This window comes from Rhinatrema bivittatum, chromosome 14, assembly GCF_901001135.1.
Source record: "Rhinatrema bivittatum chromosome 14, aRhiBiv1.1, whole genome shotgun sequence".
NCBI lineage: Eukaryota > Metazoa > Chordata > Amphibia > Gymnophiona > Rhinatrematidae > Rhinatrema > Rhinatrema bivittatum.
Genome location: NC_042628.1, coordinates 77,021,733 through 77,042,770, shown reverse-complemented (window position 1 = coordinate 77,042,770; position 21,038 = coordinate 77,021,733). Strand labels below are relative to the sequence as shown.

Sequence of the window (21,038 nt, the reverse complement as noted above, 5' to 3'; positions counted from 1 at the left end):
TTTTTTTAGTTATCTTCAAATCTGATCATTTTACTGGTTCCCTTTCCCAGGAATACACAAAACCTTCCACCCCATACATCCATTCACATCTCTTTAGTCTCCAGACACATTTCTCACACACACTTGGATGTTTCTCATGTACACATGTGCACACATTTCTTACACACACTCACAGTTTGAATCCATCACCTACATTCAGCTTTAAAGAAGCAAAGGAACTTTATTTAAACGCTTTAATCATTGAGCAGAGACAGACAGGGATCCGATTTGGAGTCCTTCTTATAGTTTCTACTTCTGCAGCTTTGGGTTGCTTAATAATTTTCTATAACGTTTTCCACCCAAGATATGTAATTGCAGACTTTGGTGTAAACTCCAGGATAGTTCTTCTGGGCACATCCCTGACCCCAGGATACTACGCCCACCAATTCTCCATTACAGACCAGAGGGCCTCCAGAGTCTCCCTGCAGAGAACAGAAGAGGAGGTTACACAGCAGGCTGAGGCTAGCAATGAGGTGCCGGACGCTGGGAGGATTAGAGAGTACTTATATAACGGAGCGGGCAGGGATGGAATCTGCATGGCACTTGGACACGCCAGTTTTAGCCAACGTTTTTGAAATAAATTTATTTGCATGAGATGACTTTGAAAATGCTGAAGTAATTGGCCTGGTTTGCACACAGTTACCACACAAAGTAACACTTGCTCTTCAGAGGGCGTAACGTGTGCAGGGTGATTTACACGCATAGAGGGTAACTTTCAAACAACTCCACCCAGTGGCATATATTTGTGTATATGGTCACGTAGAGATCTATGACAGCATTTTGTAACCCGTACGTATGAGATACGTGCGTATTAGGAAATCTGCATATGTCTATCCCAACATATGTGTGCATGCATGTTTATGCACGAATACATGCAATGCATTGAAAGTGAGTAATTCAATGCATTGAACACATGTATTTTTCCTACTGATTTAAAAAATATATACACGCATATTTTATGCTTGGAAAAAATCCAGTTTACACATGGTAGTCGGTATATTTTGAAACATGCACACCGATTTCTCCACCACTTCGCCCAGTCCTTCTCCAGTTCATCCAGACCTCCCACCCAGCCAGTGGTAGACAATAAAGCAGTCGGATATAAAGTGTGCAAGATAATTAGCAGGTGTGAAATTACACGAGTAAGTTGCCAAATGTATGTGCCTAAATCTCTTACAAAAAAGCAACTTATGCCTGCAGCCCAGAATACCCTTAGATCTCCTCTTTTTCTCCTCGTATCTGTGCATGCAAAACCTAAAGTATGCGTGGATTCACCATGACTATAAAATAGCAATTACACGAGTGCAAGCCACTTACATGCATATATGCTAATTTTATGCTTTGAAAATTCACCTCCTACTTTTTAAAACCACCAAGTGTGCACACAAGTCTCAAGCCCATTGCCCGGAACGGCTCTTCACGGGGTGCACAATATTAAGTCAGAGGAACCAAAGGCTAAAAGGTAAACAAATAAATGAGAATAGAAAAAAAGTATGGCAGCAGATCAGGTTAGGAAACGGGCACTCGTAAAATTAAGCGTCCGTTTTCCTAACCTGCTGACAGCCACCTCTCCTGGGCCAAGAGGTGCTAGGGGCGCTCAAATGTCCCTAGCGCCTCCTTTTAGTGCCACGTTATTAAGTTGGAGGGATGTACAGAAAAGCAGTATTTTCTGTTTTTCTGTACACTTTTTCGGGCTGCTCAGAAATTAACGCCTGCCCTTGGGATCGGCGCACGTTTTGTTTTACGGTATCTGGCGCGAATGACTAATAGCCTCATCAACGTGCATTTGCATGTGATGAGCACTAATAATTTTGGGGGGGGGGGGGGTGTTGGACGCTCGTTATGGACGCACTGACCCCCTTATTGTATAAAGGGTGGTGGATGCAGGTTAAACCGTGCGCTCAGCTGAGTGCACTGTACTGTATTGGCCCTGCCTGTGAAGCCAGAGCCGCAGCATTTTTAACAAATAAAGCACAGCACATGTGCCTTTAAAAGGCAGGCACCACAGTGGCAGTGCAGTAATCCCCAGCCCAAACATTTCCCTCCCAGTAAAGGATCTCACATAATCTAGAATCTAATGATGTATGAGAAACTTGTTAGGGGTTAAAGTGCAGGTAAGAGATTAATCAGATTCCAAGCATTTACCATCCCCCTCACACAGGGCTCCCTCAGCCTGCCCTGCTTCCTGCTCCTAAGAAATGGAAACTCCAAGGTATAATGGCCAAACATTTACTTAAAAAATAAGAACAAGAGAGCAAAACATTGCAGTTGGGATGATAATAACAGGCAGTAGGCAAAGAAAAGGAAAAGTAACAGTAAGTGTGAGAGAAATTCATGCTTTCAGTTAGGAAGTGCAGAGCTGACTTCTTGCAATACGAGTTAGCAAGGATTCCTGTCCTGCTATTTCCGCCACACTGGCGCCATCTTAAAAAATGGCGCAGGCCGTCCATTGCTCCTACCATGCGACAGGGGCCAGCTAATGACACTGAAAGCCCCTGTCACATGGTAAGGGCAAAGGGCCATCGGCACCATTTTGAATACCGGCAGCCGACGGCTCGAGAGGGGGACATCGCTCCCGGGACCCCCGCTGGACTACCAGGGACTTTAGGCAAGTTTTGGGGGGGTTGGGAGGGTGGGGGATTGTAAATAATTAGATCTGAAGGGTTGGGGTGGGTTTGGGGGTGTTTTCTGTGTGCCCTTTCTCCCCACCCCCCAAAACGATAAGAAAACCACACAAAATTTTGTGGGGTTTTCCTATCATTTTCGGGGACCCCCAATACATGACGAATTAGGAAATATCGTACGATATTTTAATTCGTCAAAAAAACAATGCACATCCCTACTGCTGAGACCTTGCCTGTTGTGGTAAGTGCCCACAGGGCTCCTCCCTGTGGGCGGAGTCTTCACTCGCCACGACCCAAGGGCCCCCTACTCGTTCAAGACACACAGAACATAACAGGTAGAAGCAGGATTTGCGTGCAAACTTGCACGCGTCCACTTAAAACTTGGCATATATGTGCGCGTGATCAGAACATTTTATAACATGTGCGTGATTATTATAAAATGGCAGTGTCGCTATGTGTGGGCTGATGCACGCCTGCCAATGGATGCCCGTGCTCTGGTTTGAAATTTACTGTTTTAAGATGGAACTTACCCAAAGGCCATGTGATGCAGTAGAGGAAGGCTGCATGACTGCCTCCCCCGATGTATTTACATATTTTAGACCCAGTCCTAAAGAATTAGGGCAGACAAAAGCTGTAATAAGTCAATCCCTATGCTTTGGGGGATCAAGCCCCTCGATCGATGTGCTCTAGCTGAAAGGCTCCAGCTGACAAGTTAATGGAGGCAGAGGAGGAGGCCTTGTGCACGCACAATCTGCCTAGCAAAATGGTGGATGTAATGAAAACAGTAATACAGCGGCTTGCAAATAAAATCCACTACAACCTTGACGCGAGGTTGGAGAAGGTGGTGGATCGGGTGGTGCGACTAGTTTCTACAGGGGGAGAGGAAGGAACACACTATATCTTTATATGCAAATGATGTTCTTTTATTTCTCCCAGACCCAAAAAGATCGGATCCTTGAGTGTTGGACCTTCTCAGGGAATAGGGGTAGATGATTGGCTGTAAAGTTAATTTTACTAAGCTGGAAGTCTTTCCCATAAAACAGCAACAGTAAAGAATATTCCGGGATGTTTTTCATCTTTTAAGATGGCAAAAGATGTCATCACATAACTAGGGATTAGGGTGCCTAGGGATCTGACTGCCCTGTATAGGCTTAATTATGCTTCAGTGGTTAGTGGGATGCAGAGAAATCTTAGGGACTGGGATGATCAATTTCTGTCATTGGGAGGGAGAATTAGTGTGGTGAAAATGAACGAGCTTCCATGCTTAAAATATTTGTTTCAGCATGTTCCCTGTTTCCTCCCCGACAGGTTTTTTTTTTCAGATATTAACAGCGCTCCTCTCCGATTTATATGGCATGGCAAACGCCTTCGTATTATGCTCCGAACCTAGTGGAGGCCCAAGGAGAACGAGGGTATGGGTCTTCCTAATTTACAGGGCTACTTTTGAGTGGCCCAGGTACATGGACCTATGGTCTGGCTTCACGCTAGAATCACATCTGGTGTAAAGTTTAGACCACTCTCGACTCATTGCAAGCTAGAACATCGGAGAGGACCTGCGTAATCATATCTCACACGTTTATGGTGTGGCAGGTGGTGTTAGAGATTACATGTATCATCAGGCCGAATGTCTCCGCTATCCCCACTGAAGAACAATCCTGTGTTAACGGTACACACATAGCAGGGTGGCAGGCGACTGGTGGGAGGTGGATCTAAAATTTCTGGGCCAGCTGTGGGAGGATGGAGGAACTGCTCCCCCCCCCCGAGTCGGTGAGGACTACGGGTTGCACAGAGCATTGGTGACATATTACAAACAAATGTTGGGCATTGGAAAAGGGAAGGTTACCTTCTGTCCCTTCAACACTTGAGATGGTATTCGCGCAAGATGATGTACCAGAGAAATGTATTACTGTGTGGTGTATGGCAGCTGACCTCTCTCTCGTATGTATGAATTAATGGAACAGAGACCTTCATATGCAGCTGGAGGATGAGGACTGGAAAGTTATCTGGAAGCGGGCTCACAGAATCTCGCTCTGTTGCAGAAGAGTGGAGCTGATGATTAGACTGATGCATCGCACTTATCGGTACCCACTCTTTTCTGTGTCTTTCTCCCCGGGTTCCTCCCGTTTGTGCTGAAGGGGCCGTGGGCAGGAGGCCCATTTTATCATATGTGGTGGTCGTGTCCAATGGTGGCCGCTTTCTGGAAAGTGATCTCAACTATTTATTTATTTATTTTATTTAACATTTTTATATACCGAAATTCATGTAGTGATATTACATATCATCTCGGTTTACATTGTAACAGTAACAAGCATGTAAGAATGCGATTACATTAAACAAGGGAGTAGAACTTGGATCAAAAGGAAACTGGGGAATTAAGAAAACGAAAACGAATTATTCTATTCTGAGAGGGAGGCTTGTAATCACAGCTGAATGAGTTTATTGGGGATGTGGAAATATCATATATTAGTGACTCATAAATGAATATTAGCAGCTCAGTTATATACCTGCTGGCAGATTTACTGCAGCATTGCTATGGAAACAAACTCTCACTAGCAATGTGGCTTAAACACAGCTACAAAATTGCTTTAATAGAAAAATGGAGATATAAGAATGAAGCTGAAATGTTTGATAAGATTTGGAAACATTGTTGGGATTACTGGGATAAAGTACATGATTAGTGGTATTAATGAAGCAGGCGTTTCCACGTGAATGTCAGGGGAGCACCTTCTTACTTTTTCCCTTTCTATTCCTATTTGTATTTAGGTTTAAATGGATTCTCCTGAGCTGGGATATTAAGGCTTGTTGTTAGGGGAGAGACTACTGTTTGCATTTTGCTTTTTCTATGTCTGTGACGCCTCCTCTCTGTAGGTATAGCACTGCCTCTGTTTAAATAAAAAGTTTCTAAAAAAAAAAAAAAAGATAGAGCTCACCCAGCTAAGATGGTGTGAATTTAGCAGACTGAAACAAATCTCAGCAGCCTTACATAAGATGCACCCTCTAGTGGGGAGCCGGTGAAGACTAGCCAGGACAGGAGTGATAGGATCTCTCGGTTTGCAGCCAGAAAGAATTTGTGCTGCTGAGTATCATGGCCATACTCTTATGGCTGATATTTTATATTTCTTGCCCTTATTGTTTTGAGGAATAGTATTTCTATTTTTTCCAAAATTTGATATTCCGCTGTTATCCGGATCAGGCTCGAAGCAAATTACAATACATTAGCGTTCTGGATCAGTCGCTCGTACATAACCAACAGTACAGAATTATTTTAATTTAATGTAGTACAAAGTATAGGTCAAATTATGACAGACAATGCCAGAATTAATATAAATTAACTAAACTAACTGAATTAATATAAGAACATAAGAAAATGCCTTACTGGGTCAGACCAAGGGTCCATCAAGCCCAGCATCCTGTTTCCAACACAGGTCAATCCAGGCCATAAGAACCTGGCAAGTACCCAAAACCTAAGTCTATTCCATGTAACCATTGCTATAACTTAACAATATACTTAATATACTTAACAATATAACTTAACAGAGATAGATCAAAGAACAATAGCACTATTGACCTTCTACCGAGTGGTGAGAAGTAGCGCAGACTGATTGCAGTATCTGCGAGTGGCCCGGCTGTATCAGCTTCTCGGAGCTTTAGTTGTCCTCATAGTAAGTTCATTGGTGGTGGGATTAGGTCATTTGTCAAGCAAGCTGGGAGAAAGCCTGGTCAAATAGCCAGGCCTTCGCTTTCTTTCTGAAAGTTAGGTAGCATGGCTCAAGTTGGATGGGAAGCAGAACCATGTTCCAGAGTTTGGGGGCAGAAAAGCTGAAGGCCTTCTTTCTCATGCAGGTTAGTTTTGCAAATGTCAGAGAAAGGGTATCAAAAAGGGCCTTCTGTGAGGACCGGAGCTCTCTTGCTGGGATGTAGGGAGTAAGGTGAGGTGAGAGATACTCTGGGTCCTGTTTGTACATGCATTTGTGGGTGAAACAGAAGATTTTGAATTTAATCCTGGCTTCTTTAGGAAACCAGTGAAGATTGTGGGGAATGGGCATAATGTGCTTGGAAGATTTGGAGCCTACCAAGAGTCTAGCCACTGTGTTTTGTATTAGTTGCAATTGTTTCAAGTTTTTTTTGAGATCCCATTTAGTAGGGAGTTTAATAGCCTAAGCAACTAGTGATCAAAGTGTGAATGACAGAGGAATTGCATAGTTGCCATATTTGGTGGAGATGCATAAAGCAAGATTAAATACTTTGGTAATGTGAGAGGTCATTGCAGATTAGCATCCAGCTGCACTCCTAAGCTCCAGACTGTTTCTCTGGGATGGAGAGGAGTTCATGGAAGGGAAGGCAGAACATGTAGAGTGTGGCCAAGGTGGCCAAGAAGAGTTGAGATTGGGCAGGTTTACGTTTAAGCTTATGAATAGACAGCCAGTCTATTACCTCTAAGAGACAGCTGTTGAGATTGGAGATGGGGGTCAAATCCTATGTTGATGATAAGTTGAATATCATCAGGAAATAAGTGGCATTTGACATTGAAGCTTTGAATCAGATCACAGATTGGATGAGTGTAGATATCAAAAATAATCGGGAAAAGAACAGAGCCCTGTGATAACCCACATGTGAGAGTCCTGGAGGCATAAGATTTGTAGGCCCACAAAACAGTTTGAGTTCTGTTTGAGAGAAAAGATTCGAACCATCCGAGGGCAGTGCCTTTAATGCCATTCCCTGTACGTACCAGGATCAGTCCAGGACACCTGGGGTTGTGACTCCGCACCAGTAGATGGAGTCAGAGCAAGATCTGTCGGACTCGGCCATATATGGTCATGTGCCTGCCACAGCCCCCTCAGTCTTACTCTGTCTCCAGTAGATGGTGCAGGTGCAGTCACAGCCCCTGCCTGCCCTGGTACTGGTAGTTAGTCAGGGTTGAGTTTTTTTCTGTGTTTTTTAGTCAGTATTGGTTTGCTATAGTTCCAGTTTTTGGTTTCTTAACTTTTTTCTTAATTTTTCTTAAATTTTCCTGTGAGGAAGTCCCGTCCGCCCTACCTCCCAGGGGGGTTGGGAGGTTCTGAGGGGACCATCTCCCCCCCTGGTAGAGGCCGCTGCCAGGGTTGAGGACTCGGCTAGTCTAGTGGCAGCGTCGGGGGTGACACCGGGGAGCCCGGTTCACTCACCCCCGCTGGAGCAGGGCCCCAGGACCGAGGACAGCGACAGGTTTGAAAAAAAAAAATATTTTTTTTTTTACTGTTTGCGTCCCGCCGGCTCTCCTTTACTTTCGGCTCTGTCTCGGGGTACCTCGGGGTGGGGTCGCCGATTGCCGGGGGGGTAAATTTTAATTTTAATTTTATTTTTGATTTCTTCTTGCGCCGCGCGAATGCCTCGGGGATCGATTTGTAGGGCCTGCGGCTCGGCGCGCGCGCGCCTTTCTAGGGCGGGCTTGTGTTCCTCTTGCGTCCCGGAAGGTGAAGGTCCCTCCGGGACACCGCGGAGCAGCCGTTCCAGGTCCGTTCGTTCGCCACCGCGTGGTAGCGCAGCAGCAGTCAATCCTCCGGAGCTCTTCCCGCGCAGCGCGGGAATGTGGCCATTTTAGGCTCCTCCCGCGAAATCGAGCGGGAGCCAGCAGGAGATGCAGGCCCTCCTCCCGCGCTTTCTCCGCAGCGGGGGCCGGCAGGGGAAGATGCCCCGGGGGGAACTGGGTCCCCTGAGGTTTCAAGTGCAGACAAGAGTTCTTCGGGCTCCGGGGAGTTTTCTGAGGATTTTGCGCTACTGTTGCGCAAATTCCTCCGCTATAAAGGCCGCAAGCGCAGGCGTCCAAAAGCGTCCAAGGGAGCTTCTCGGTCCGGTCCTCCGTGGAAGGGTCCCAAGGGTCCCGCTGATTTGTCCCCATGTTCCTTCCAAAGGGAAGCGGCCTCTCAGGGGGGTCCCCCAGGACTCTGACAGCGACTCCATGTCAGAGGAGGATGAGGATTTCCCGGAAGAGCCTCCGTCGGGGAAACACGGGACGACAGGGGATGATCCCACTCAGCCCACCACGGGCAAAGGGGCGCAGGCCGTGGAAGGGGACGACCCTAAGGTGGTCCGTCTTTTTCGCAGGGAAGAACAGTCCCCACTTATTCCGGCCATTCTCCAAGAGCTGGGGACAGATGCGCCGCCGGTGGTAGCCCGACAGGAAGCCAATATGGACCCGGTACTGTTGGGTCTCACGGGCCCAGCAGTGGCTTTTCCTTTTCATTTTTCTTCTACGGATATCCTGTTTCGGGAATGGGATACACCGGAGTTAGGCCTAAAGGTCAGTAAGGCTATGGATAAGCTCTATCCGCTCCCTGAGGATGCGTTAGATCTCCTTCGGTTCCCGAAGGTGGATGCGGCAGTCTCTGCGGTAACGAAGAGGTCGACGATCCCGGTCACGGGAGCTACTGCTCTCCGAGACATACAAGACAGGAAGCTGGAGGTGCAGCTCAAAAAGATCTTTGAGGTCTCAGCTCTAGGGGTCCGGGCCGCCATCTGTACCAACTTCGCTATGCGGGCCAGTCTGCGCTGGGCTCAGGTTCTTCAGGCCAACACGGATCTGTCAGCAGAGGAGGCATCACAGGCGGATCGTTTGGAGGCGGCAATCGCTTACGGAGCGGATGCTTTACACGATCTTCTTCGCACATCGGCGCGGGCCATGGTGGCTTCCGTCTCGGCGCACTGTCTTCTGTGGCTGCGAAATTGGGCGGCGGATGGATCATCCAAGGCTCACTTGGGAGCGCTGCCGTTCAAGGGCAAGCTGTTGTTCAGCAAGGAGTTGGATGATTTGATGCTGTCCCTTGGGGAGAACAGGGCTTTTAAGTTGCCTGAGGACAGGTCCAGAACTCGGTCCTCATTCTCTGGTCAGTCCCGTTTTCGGGGAAACAGGAGGTCGCGTCCTCAGAGGTCTGCCGGGTCTTCCTACAGGTCAGCCCCCTCCCGCTCCTCGCAGTGGCCGCAGTCCTTTCGGGGGAAAAGGTTCGGTAGACTAGGAGGAACCCCGTCCGGAACGGGGCCCAAGGTTTCGCAATGAGATACGGCCGGCCCATCCCTCTCTTCAACCTCACGCCGTTGTCCCAATCGTCGGGGCGAGGTTGACGTTATTCTTCGAGAAATGGGCCAAGGTAACGACGGATCAATGGGTCCTCGACGTGATAAGACACGGCTACGCATTAGATTTTGCTCGAACTCCATCCGACAAGTTCCTGGTCTCGCCCTGCAAGTGTCCAGAGAAGAGGGCAGCAGTGCTAGGAACCCTTCGGCGCTTGGAAAGCCTGGGGGCTATTGCCCCCGTACCTCCCGGTCAGCAGGGCAAGGGCCGTTACTCTATTTATTTCATCGTGCCAAAGAAGGACGGCACGTCAAGGCCAATCTTGGATCTGAAGGGCGTAAACCACTGTCTTCGCGTTCCTCACTTCAAAATGGAGACGATTCGATCGGTGATTGCCTCGGTACGTCCAGGCAAATTCCTGGCCTCTCTGGATCTTACAGAAGCGTACCTCCATGTCGGTATCCGGCAGTCGTTCAAACGTTTTCTCAGGTTCTGCATCCTGGGAAAGCATTACCAGTTCCGGGCGCTCCCGTTTGGTCTTGCAACGGCTCCTTGGACCTTCACGAAGGTGATGGTGGTGGTGGCAGCGCAGCTCCGCCGGGAAGGTTTCCTGGTTCATCCCTACTTGGACGATTGGTTGATTCGAGCCAAGTCCGAGACCCAGTGCCGTCTGGCCGTGGCCAGGGTCTTACAGCTCTTGCAGTCGCTGGGCTGGGTCGTCAACTTCAGCAAGAGTCAACTGGTACCCACCCAGTCCTTGGAATACCTTGGAGCTTTATTCGACACGAAACAGGGCAAGGTGTTCCTGTCCCAGGACCGGATATGCAAACTTCAATCTCGTGTGAGGTGGTTATTGTCTCTTCGTCTACCGCGGATCTGCGATTACCTGATGGTTCTGGGCTCTATGGCGTCCACGCTCGCGTTGGTTCCCTGGGCGTTCGCGCATCTTCTACCCTTGCAGTCTTCGTTGTTTTCCCGCTGGAAGCCGGTGTCCGAAGAGTTTCATCTGCCACTTCCTCTCACGTCTCAGGCGAGATCCAGCCTGTACTGGTGGCTGAACTCGGATCATTTGACCTGCGGAGTCCCTGCTAGTTCCCAGCTGGACGGTGGTGTCCACGGATGCCAGTCTCTCCAGCTGGGGAGCGGTTTGCCTCGGCAGGTCCGTACAAGGCCGGTGGTCGGTGACGCAAGCGCAATGGTCCATCAACCGGCTACAGACCAGAGCGGCTCGCCTAGCGCTGCAGTCCTTCCTGCCGCTGGTTCGGGGAAAGGCGGTCCGAGTGTTGTCTGACAATGCGACCACTGTGGCCTACATCAATCGCCAAGGCGGGACAAGAAGCCCACTGGTGGCGGAGGAGGCTCAGCTCTTTATTGGCTTGGGCCGAGTGACATCTCAGCAACATCGCAGTGTCTCACATCGCCGGAGTCGACAATGTTCAGGCGGATTTTCTCAGTCGTCATCACCTGGACCGGAGAGTGGGAGCTGGCAGACGACGCTTTTCTGCTCATCTGCGAGAAGTGGGGGGTGCCCCACATGGATCTGATGGCCATTTACCACAATGCAAAGGCCCCACGATTTTACAGCCGGCGTCAAGAGAGAGGAGCCGAAGGTGTCGATGCGTTAGTTCTTCCCTGGCCGATGGATGTGTTACTGTATGTGTTTCCCCCGTGGCTGATGATAGGCAAAATACTTTGGCGCATAGAGTTGCATCCGTTCAACGTGATCATGGTAGCGCCGGAGTGGCCGAGGAGGCCGTGGTTCGCAGACCTCATGCAGTTGTCGGTGGACGCCCCTCTTCGTCTCCAGGGGTCCGCGGGGCTCCTCCGTCAGGGCCCCGTCTGTTTGGAGGATGCGGATCACTTTTGTCTCGCGGCATGGCTTTTGAGAGGAATCGGTTGAAGAGCAAGGGTTCCTCAGATGCGGTGGTAGCCCCGCTGTTGAGATTCAGGAAGCATTCCACGTCATTGGCGTATGTCCGAATCTGGGTGGTTTTTGAGGAATGGTGCGTGGAGCGCGGGGTGGATCCTACCTCCGCCTCCGTTTCCGATATCCTAGCGTTTCTCCAGGCCGGTCTTGCCAAAGGTTTAGCGTGCAATTCCCTGCGAGTCCAGGTTGCGGCGCTTGGTTGTTTGCGGGGAAAGGTTCGCGGAGTCTCCCTGGCCATGCACCCGGATATCTCGCGTTTTCTGCGGGGGGGCAAAGCATCTCCGTCCTCCCTTACGTCATCCTTGTCCGTCCTGAAACCTCAATTGGGTCCTCTCCACTCTGTGCTCGGCGCCGTTCGAGCCCTTGAAGCGGTCGACTCTTAAGGATCTCACGTTGAAGACTGTGTTCCTTATCGCAATTACCTCGGCGCAGCGAGTTTCGGAGTTGCAGGCATTGTCCTGTCGGGAGCCATTTTTGCATATTTCTGACTCTGGAGTTTCCTTGCGAACGGTCCCTTCCTTTTTGCCAAAAGTCGTGTCGGCGTTTCACTTTTTTGTTCTGTTTTCCGGTTCAATGAAAGGTGCCGCGGTTTCTCGGACGACGATCGCCTGTTGGCTCAAGGAAGCCATTAGCTCAGCATATCTATTACGGGGAAAACCGGTTCCTGTGGGTCTTAGGGCTCACTCGATGCGTTTCCACGCTGCGTCTTGGACGGAATCTTCTCAGGTGTCGCCTCAAGAGATTTGCAGGGTGGCTACCTGGAAGTCGTTACACACCTTCGTTAGACACTACAGGTTGGATGTGCAGGCTACTGATTCTGGGGGGTTTGGAGAGAGGGTACTCCGAGCGGGACTCTCTGCTTCCCACCCTCGGTAAGTTGGCTCTGGTACATCCCAGGTGTCCTGGACTGATCCTGGTACGTACAGGGAAAGGAAAATTAGTTTCTTACCTGATAATTTTCGTTCCTGTAGTACCAAGGATCAGTCCAGGATCCCACCCGAGTTATTGTTCTGAAGTAACGGAGAGTCCGCTCGTTCTTTTGATTTTCTAATCTGTTGCCTTGTTTCGCTTCCTTGGTTGGGGGAGTTCTGTTCCAGTTGGGGTCATTGAATTGTTTCCCATTGAAGTTAAGTAATAGAGTTAGTTTCTTTGTTGGGTATGCTACTTTGACATTACGTAAGACTGAGGGGGCTGTGGCAGGCACATGACCATATATGGCCGAGTCCGACAGATCTTGCTCTGTCTCCATCTACTGGTGTGGAGTCACAACCCCAGGTGTCCTGGACTGATCCTTGGTACTACAGGAACGAAAATTATCAGGTAAGAAACTAATTTTCCTATGTTTCCCAGGTGCTGGATCAGAAGATTGTGATTAACTGTATCACAGGCCACAGATAGATCAAGTAAGATAAGGATTGAGTTGCCCCCTTGGTCTGTATTAAGGTAAGTCTCATTTGTGATGTCTAAGAGGACAGATTCAGTTCTGTGATCTGTTCTGAAGCCCGATTGGTGGGAATGTAGTACGTTCCTCTCTTCAAGGAAGTCTATTAGTTGGTAATAGACCACTTTCTCCACAAGTTTTGATAGGAAGGGGAGGCTAGAAACTGGGCAGTAATAATCCAGGATATTGGGGTCCAGAGGTTGTTTTTTTCAGTATAGGTTTGATTACCACCTCTTTTAGTGTGTTTGGAACAATCCCATGAGATAAGGTGTCATTAATGATATTACAAAGCCACAAATTATGTTTTAAACTTCATATGAACCTAATGGGAATAGGGTCCTGTTACGCTTGTTGGAAGCAGATGGCTGTGACCGCTGTTGCTCACCTCCTTCTTTGCAGCTTTGACTCCGTTGGGAAGACTTGCAGCCTCTGCCAGCTATCGCCGGCCTGCCTACTGTGTGCCTGGGCCTTCCTGGACGCTGCGGACGCTGCCGACCACCATCTTGCCCTCGGAATCCCCTAGGTGCGCACACGCACACAGGCCAGTCTGAAGCACATCATGGTGGGAACCTCGGGGGTGTCCCCTCCTGATGATGTCATCCTTCCAGGATATTTAAGCCGGCTGGCTCTGCCTACCGACGACTTGGCAACGAGTTCCCTCATTGCTGAATCTGCTTCAGTCACTGCGGACTTCCTGTTCCAGTTCCTACTACTTTGCCGTGAGACACTCTGGGTACCTGCTCCTCAGGGGCCCTTCCTCATCTCTGGCTATCTGCTCCTTGGAGGGCTGCCTTGGACTACTGCTTGCCCTGTTCCCCGGGGTTTCTCCTGGAACAATCGCTATTGTAAGTACTTCTGCTCCTCGGACCTCTACCGTACCATCTCTAGTGTGGAACCCTCATCGATGTACCCAGTACTGCGGACCACTACTATGTCATCTCTAAGTGAGGATCCTTCATCCGTGTACCCCATGCTGTGGGGCCACTACCGCACCATCTCTCCTGAGGACCCTTCACTGGTGTGCTCTGCTCCACGGACCACTACTGATCATCTCTACTGAGGAGCCTCATCGGTGTACCACGCTCCGCGGATGATTGCCGTATCTTATTATTATATTATTACTATATCATATTATTTATCATATTTCATTCAACTGTTCCTCTCACCATGGTTTACCCTATATATATTATTATATATCTTATATATTTTATCTCATATATATCATTAAGCATCTTCTTATATATATTATTTTGCAACTGTTCCTCTCCCCTTTTTCTCTTCCACCTCCAAGTTCCAGTAACCCGCATTCAATGTAACTTATTTCTTCTCTCACCCCCTCCAGTAGCCTCCTAGCTACGATTAATGTAAAAGTTTGCTTTACCCTTGTTTGATGTAAACCGATATGATATGATATCCATCATGAATGTTGGTATAGAAAAGGTTTAAATAAATAAATAAATCTTCACTACAGAGGTATTCCCCTTGGGTATACCCCATCATACAGACTCTGTGTCTTTCTCCTGTACTCCCCACTTCACGGGCAGTGTCTCTCTATCTCTCTAATAAAGACTCTATTCCTCAGCTGTGTCTGACGTCTGCTGAGACCTCGCCTCCTGACGATGAAGCTCACAAGGCTCCTCCCTGTGGGCGGTACCATCTCTCACCTCGGCCCAGGGCCCACATACCTACAAATCCTAACAGGACCAGTGAGCTTGTGGATTGGCTAATTCCCTAGAGTATGTCTTTGTGGGTAGTAAGGCTGAAGTCTGACAATGTGGTTTTGACCTGTGAGGGGAGGTTACCTGTTGAGGTGGAGGGAGAGGCTATTAGAACAGGTGAAGAGGAGAGAAGGTTGATGAAGGAAGAGTGGATAGCTGTGATTTTTTCAGAGAAGAAATCAGCAAAATCTTCTGCGGTGAGATCAGTTACTAAACTAGTGATGGGATGAGAGCTTGTGAATGAGTTCAAAGAGTTTGCTTGGATGGTTCATTGAGAGTTTGAGTTGTTTGATGATGTATTCTTTTTTGGCTTGTTGAATGGCCATTTTGTATTTTGTAGCATCTACCTTGAGTTGCACTGATTGGTGTCTGATTTGTGTTTCCACCATGCTCGTTCAAGCTGGCAGGATTGTTGCTTGAGAAGGAAAAGGCCCTCATAGAACCATAGGCAATTTCTAGGATGTCTGGAGCCAGTAAGTTGAGTGCAGAGTTGAATTCATCATTCCAGCATTGGACCAGGGTCTCAGAAGAGTCTGAGGGGGTAAGAGTTTCAGGTATGTTGAGAAGTTGGAGTAAGTCATCAATTGTAATGGAAGAGAGGTTTTTCAAGGGAGGTTTTTGAGGGGGAGAAATAAGTTTGTTTTAGGACTGGTAAGGTGACTTGGACTAAGTAGTGATCAGACCAAGAAAAGGGTCCACTGTTATAGTATTGGTGTCAATATTAATATTTGCAGTGTGAAATATTAGGTCCAGATTGTGACCATATTTATGAGTAGGGACCATGATAAGTTGGGTGAAACCCAGATCATCCATGTTTTGAGAGAAGGTGGATACATTGCTGCTTTGGAAGTTTAGCAGAAGGCAATCGGATTTGCCTATTTGTTGGTTGACAGCTAGGATGAGCAAGAGGTTGTGTTGATATATGATGGCGACTCTCCCTCCACAGTCCAAGAGATGGGCTGGATGTTGCATTAGATAGTTAGGTGGGCATAGTTGGGCAAGAGAGAAATTGTCTCCATCTCCAATCCTTGTCTCAGTAAGGCAGAGGATGTGACGGTTAAGTTCTTCAATAAGATTGATAATGTGGTGAGATTTGTTGTTTGTTGACTGAGTGTTGAGGAGACCCAGACATAGTAAGGAGGGAGAATTTTAGATATATTTAGAGGCATCCCAGTGGTGTAAGGTGATTGAGAGAAGGTATCTAGTGTAGTATTGTTTCGGTGGTGAAAGAGTTCTTCTGCCCCATGGTACTAGTATTAGGAAGGGAGAGAAGGTCTATGTGTTTAAGAAGGACCTCCTTACTGGGAAGAGAATTACAGATAATTGGCCACCTTCCTGTTGAAGGTAAAACGTTTAGCTTCCAAAAATCAGTCCAGCCTCTACTGCCTGAGGAAGGAGGTGTGGTGTCAGGAGGGTGAGAACGTCAGACATAAGAGCACAGGATTGGCTCAAAAAAGAATGTAGGTTTACTACTCATAGTTAATAGGAAAGGAACACAGCATATTGCTTCCAAAGTTGCACACAAAGGGGCAGGCCTTTTGGTGAGGGGTCCACCTTCTGTAAATTGTTAAGGGGCCTCTGGAGGGGGTGGTCCTGCTCTCTCTGCTGTTGCTGTGTTGCTTTTCTGGCCCTTTCCAGGGCCTTGGTAGGAGTGGGAGGAAGCTGGGGCAGTCCTGGGGAGGAGCTAGGCTGCACCGGGCATGGTGAGTTGGCAGGATGGTGATGTAAGGAGGGGGGAAGGGGCCCTGGGGAGTGTTGGTGGGGGTCTCCCCTCTCACCGTCTCTCTCTCTCTGCCATTGCCGCGTCGCTCTTCTGGCCCTTCCTGGGCCCTCGGCATAACTGCATTGCTTAGTCTGGCTTGTTGCGATTTCCAGTTCATTTTTTGTCTTCATGTTTCTGTTTCTGTTTTTATGGTCTCTATATTCTGTTTTTGCTCAGGGTCTCTCTGTTCTGCAGGTGCGACTGAGGTCAGATGTTCTGCTAGTTTGTAGTTTCTGGCTGGCTAGTTCTGTTTTCCTAATAGGAGATATATTGGTGTTTAGGGTCTGGTGTAATATTTGCAGTGCTACCTTTTCATAGTTAGGGTTTTTACTGTTTGAGGGCTGGCAGTTAATGCTCTTTTAGTATGGGAGGTTTACTCTGGGCTTTCTAAGGGCAAATCCCACACCCAACATGCATTGCAATAGGCCTAATATCACGTGCATTCCCTGGGACTGGCCCCAGCTTCCTCCCACTCCTACCAAGGCTTTTTTGCAAGGTTGTGATATTTTTATATTTTTAGCTCAGAAGACTATTCTTTCAAAGTCTTGTTTTCATGTAAAACTGATTATTTTAAATGCAGAGGTTTTAACTCTATGTGGTAAGGACATGTAAAGTTCACTTAGGATGCCTAATGCTCTTGTACTGGTCCAGAGAGAGTGTGCCACCACTAAAGACCCCCACCGTTCACCTATCTCCCACTTCTCCAGGGTAAAATGCTGGGGGAAAGGTCTTAGGGTTCTGGGTTGCCAGCAGGTTTGCCAGCTTCCTAGAAACATTATCACTCCTCTGACCCCTGCTTTCCCCCTTCTGCAGCATTTGAAATCACCGACAGGGCCAGACCACAAAGAGACCCCCCCCTGCTGGGGGTGGGCTCAGGCAGCAGACTGCTTTGAGCTGCCCGTGAGTGCGCGTTAAACACTCTCCTGAGTGCATCTTTTTGCATTGACCTGGAAGATTATCAGCCCTCTGGGGACAGGGAAATATGGACTGTACCTAATCCAACTCACTCTGAGCTCGCAATGGAAAGGAGTGAGCTAAATCCAGATGCACAAATACGGTAGAGGGCTGTGGGCTTGTACTTTAAATGTGGGTCATCAAATCCCACTGAATAAACAACCTCTTATTTTAACAATAGTTTATCATTTCAGACACGATAACCCCACTTTTTCCATTTCTAATTTATAGAATGTTAAAATGATAAAAGATCATAAAAGAAAAAGTGTAAATAGCTTTACCTTTTCTCATACTAGTCCAGCTCTCAGCACCTCTCTGTTAGGGGCTGTCAATGCTCACCTTCGGCCGGATTTCTCTTTGGTAGCACTAGGCTGGCTTAGATTTTGCACTATCAGTGACTTAATTAATTTACCCACCACCGAGATTAGGATAATTCTGAAACCACTCCTGGCTGATGGATCAGAATTGTTAATGAGGCTGCCAGAAGCCCTCTTTTGATATCCCAAGATGGCCCCGTTATCCTGTCCTCTTTAAGTCTTGTTAGTCCCTATAAAACCTCTCTTCTGTAAATGGCATAGGCTCTACCTCGCCCCTGTTTGTCTTTCACCAATCCCTTTTCCAGGGAACACTCAACACAAGTATTTGTTTAATATTTCTTTTTCTTTTTTTCATTCTCTCTTTTAACCTCTCAGTCTAGTGCAGCCGGTTGGGAATGTCACATAGCAGATTTGTGCGATCAAGAAGAGATAAGAGGAAACAAGAAAATGAAAAAATAACTACAGTGGATAACTGAAAAAAAAACCTGAAGTAAATAAATCAATTGACAATAACAAGTAATGGAAACTAGTTAATGAAAGACATTTAAAAAACTGAACAGTTCTACATCTGATTAAAATGTAAACCAATGAATGCTACTGCATCAAAAAATATTTTCTAAGCAGACTATTGTGTTGAGGTGCTAATTGTGCACACAGATGTGCAGCTGCATGTGATTTCTTGTGCACATCATGGACACTGCCTGCGTATAATGCACTGGGCATATAATTGTAACTTTCATGAACAGATGTGTTTATTTAGCTTTCTTTCCTTACCTGACACGAGTCTTTCCCTCCCTTCAAGAAACCAGCACAGAACATATTCTTCGTGATCTTGTTGGGATAGGAAACTTTGCAGTCGTCATCAGACAGGATGGGCAGATCCAGACACTGAAGGACATTTGGGTACTGGACTGTGGATAAGAGAAAGTAGGATCTTAAACATAGAGGTTGAGCATTAACCTGCAACCAATAAACTAAAGACAATCCAACATACAGGGCCCTCTCTAGTACTATTTTCCAACAGCATGAATGGGATTGAAATCTTTCCGGTGCAGCCTAAGATAAGTGTTTCTCTTGCTCATTCAAAATTAAATAAAACAAGAAAATGAATTGACATGAAAGTTTGCATATAATAGTCTAGAATATACTAGTCACATGGAAAAAACAAATAATTAAAAGTATATAAAAAAAACCAAAAAAGATTTTAGGACTCGTGACTGGAATTTCAGCCGATAGACACTTCTACTCAGAGCTGAGGTCTTTTCCTCTTCCAATTATTAGTTTAAATTTGATCATGTTATGATCACTGTTGCCAAGTGGCCCCACCACCATTACCTCTCACCAAATCCTGTGTTCCACTAAGAATTAAATCTAAAATAGCTCCCTCTCTTGTTGGTTCCTGAATCAATTGCTCCATGAAGCAATCATTTATTACATCCAGGAAGTTTATGTCTCTAGCAAGTCCTGATGTTACATTTATCCAGTCAATATTGGGGTAATTGAAATCTCCCATTATTATTGCACTGCCAAATTGGTTCGCTTCCCTGATTTCTCTTAGCATTTCATCATCTGTCTGATCATTTTGTCCAGGTGGACGGTAGAATACTCCTATCACTATACTCTTACCCAACATACATGGGATTTCTACCCATATAGATTCTACTGAGCATTTAGTCTCTTGTATGATCTTTATCCTGTTGGACTCTATACCCTCTCGGACATAAAGTGCCACACCCCCACCAAGCTGATCCTCCCTATCATTGCGATATAATTTGTACCCTGATATAGCACTGTCCCATTTGTTATCCTCCTTCCACCAAGTCTCTGTGATGCCAATTATGTCAATCTCATCATTTGCTGCTATACACTCTAACTCTCCCATCTTACTTCTTAGACTTCTGGCATTGGCATACAGACATTTCAAAGTGTGGTTTTTGCTTGTTTTAACAACCTGCTTTTCAGTTGTTTGGGATAATTCGGAAATCATTAGCACCTTCTCAGTACGGTTTTCGAAAATCTCATAGCACCGAGACTCTTTTACTCTCTCTGTCAGATCATATACTCAAAGGCTTTGAGAAAGGACAATCTTATATCCTTGCCTTTCTTGATATCTCCTCTGCATTTGATACCATCAGCCATTCCATTCTCCTACAGCGATTAACTGAAATTGGCATCACAGGTGTTGCTCTCAATTGGTTCAACTCCTACCTTAGTAACAGAGATTTCAAAATTCAGTTAGGAAATCATATCTCCAAGGCCATACCCCTCAAGCAAGGTGTCCCACAAGGTTCATCCCTCTCCTCAACCCTTTTCAATATCTACATCTTACCCCTCTGTTACCTCCTTTCTAGCCTCAACCTCCCTCACTATATATACGCTGACGACGTACAGTTGCTCATCCCCATTACCGACTCTCTTTCAAAAACCATGGATATCTGGAAAGATACCCTTCAATCCATAAACAATCTCCTATCTTCCATCCACTTAGCCCTCAATACCACTAAAACTGAAATTATGCTTATCTCACCCCAAAACCAACTGAACCCCTCTCTTCTTTCACACATCCCATTTGCTCAACAAGTCCGAGATCTGGGTATCATTCTCGATGGCCACCTCACACTGAAGAAATTCATCAGTAGTATAATAAAAGATGGATTTTTTAAACTTCACACCCTTAAAAAACTTAAACCTCTACTTCATCCCCCTGACTTCCGTACGGTTCTACAAACCATTATCTTTGCCAAAATCGACTATTGTAATTCCCTTCTCCTCGGACTCCCCAACAATGCCATCCACCCCCTTCAAATACTACAAAATACAACAGCCCGGATTTTGACCAACACTCACAGACACGACCACATCACACCGGTCCTAAAAGATCTACATTGGCTTCCCATAGCCTCCCGTATACAATATAAGGCTCTCTCACTCGTTCATAAGGCCTTGTTCAATCCTGAAATGAATTGGTTCAATGACACCCTCCGATTTCACCAAGCCAATAAACCCACTAGACACATTCATCTCGCCACCATGCCCACCACCTCACCCAAACTTTACAAATTAACCTCCACGAGAGCCCGTGCATTATCTATCGCCGGGCCTATTCTCTGGAACACAATGCCAGTTGAACTTCGCCAAGAAGAATGCTCAAAAACCTTCAAGCGCAAGCTCAAGACCTGGCTCTTCACCAAAGCATATACTTAAA

The 21,038-nt window shown here is 46.9% G+C and overlaps 1 protein-coding gene across 1 annotated transcript in view; it reads right to left on the bottom strand.

The window, feature by feature from the left end:
* Window positions 1–200: 200 nt before the first annotated feature.
* Window positions 201–21,038, bottom strand: part of LOC115076178 (trypsin-3-like) — a 36,966-nt gene continuing 16,128 nt past the window's right edge. The window contains exons 4-5 of the mRNA XM_029577327.1: window positions 18,608–18,744; window positions 201–461 (exon numbers count right to left, since the gene is read on the bottom strand). Of these exons, the coding sequence (XP_029433187.1) occupies window positions 312–461; window positions 18,608–18,744 (287 nt within the window). The 3' untranslated portion in view covers window positions 201–311. The remainder of the gene's footprint in view (window positions 462–18,607; window positions 18,745–21,038) is intronic.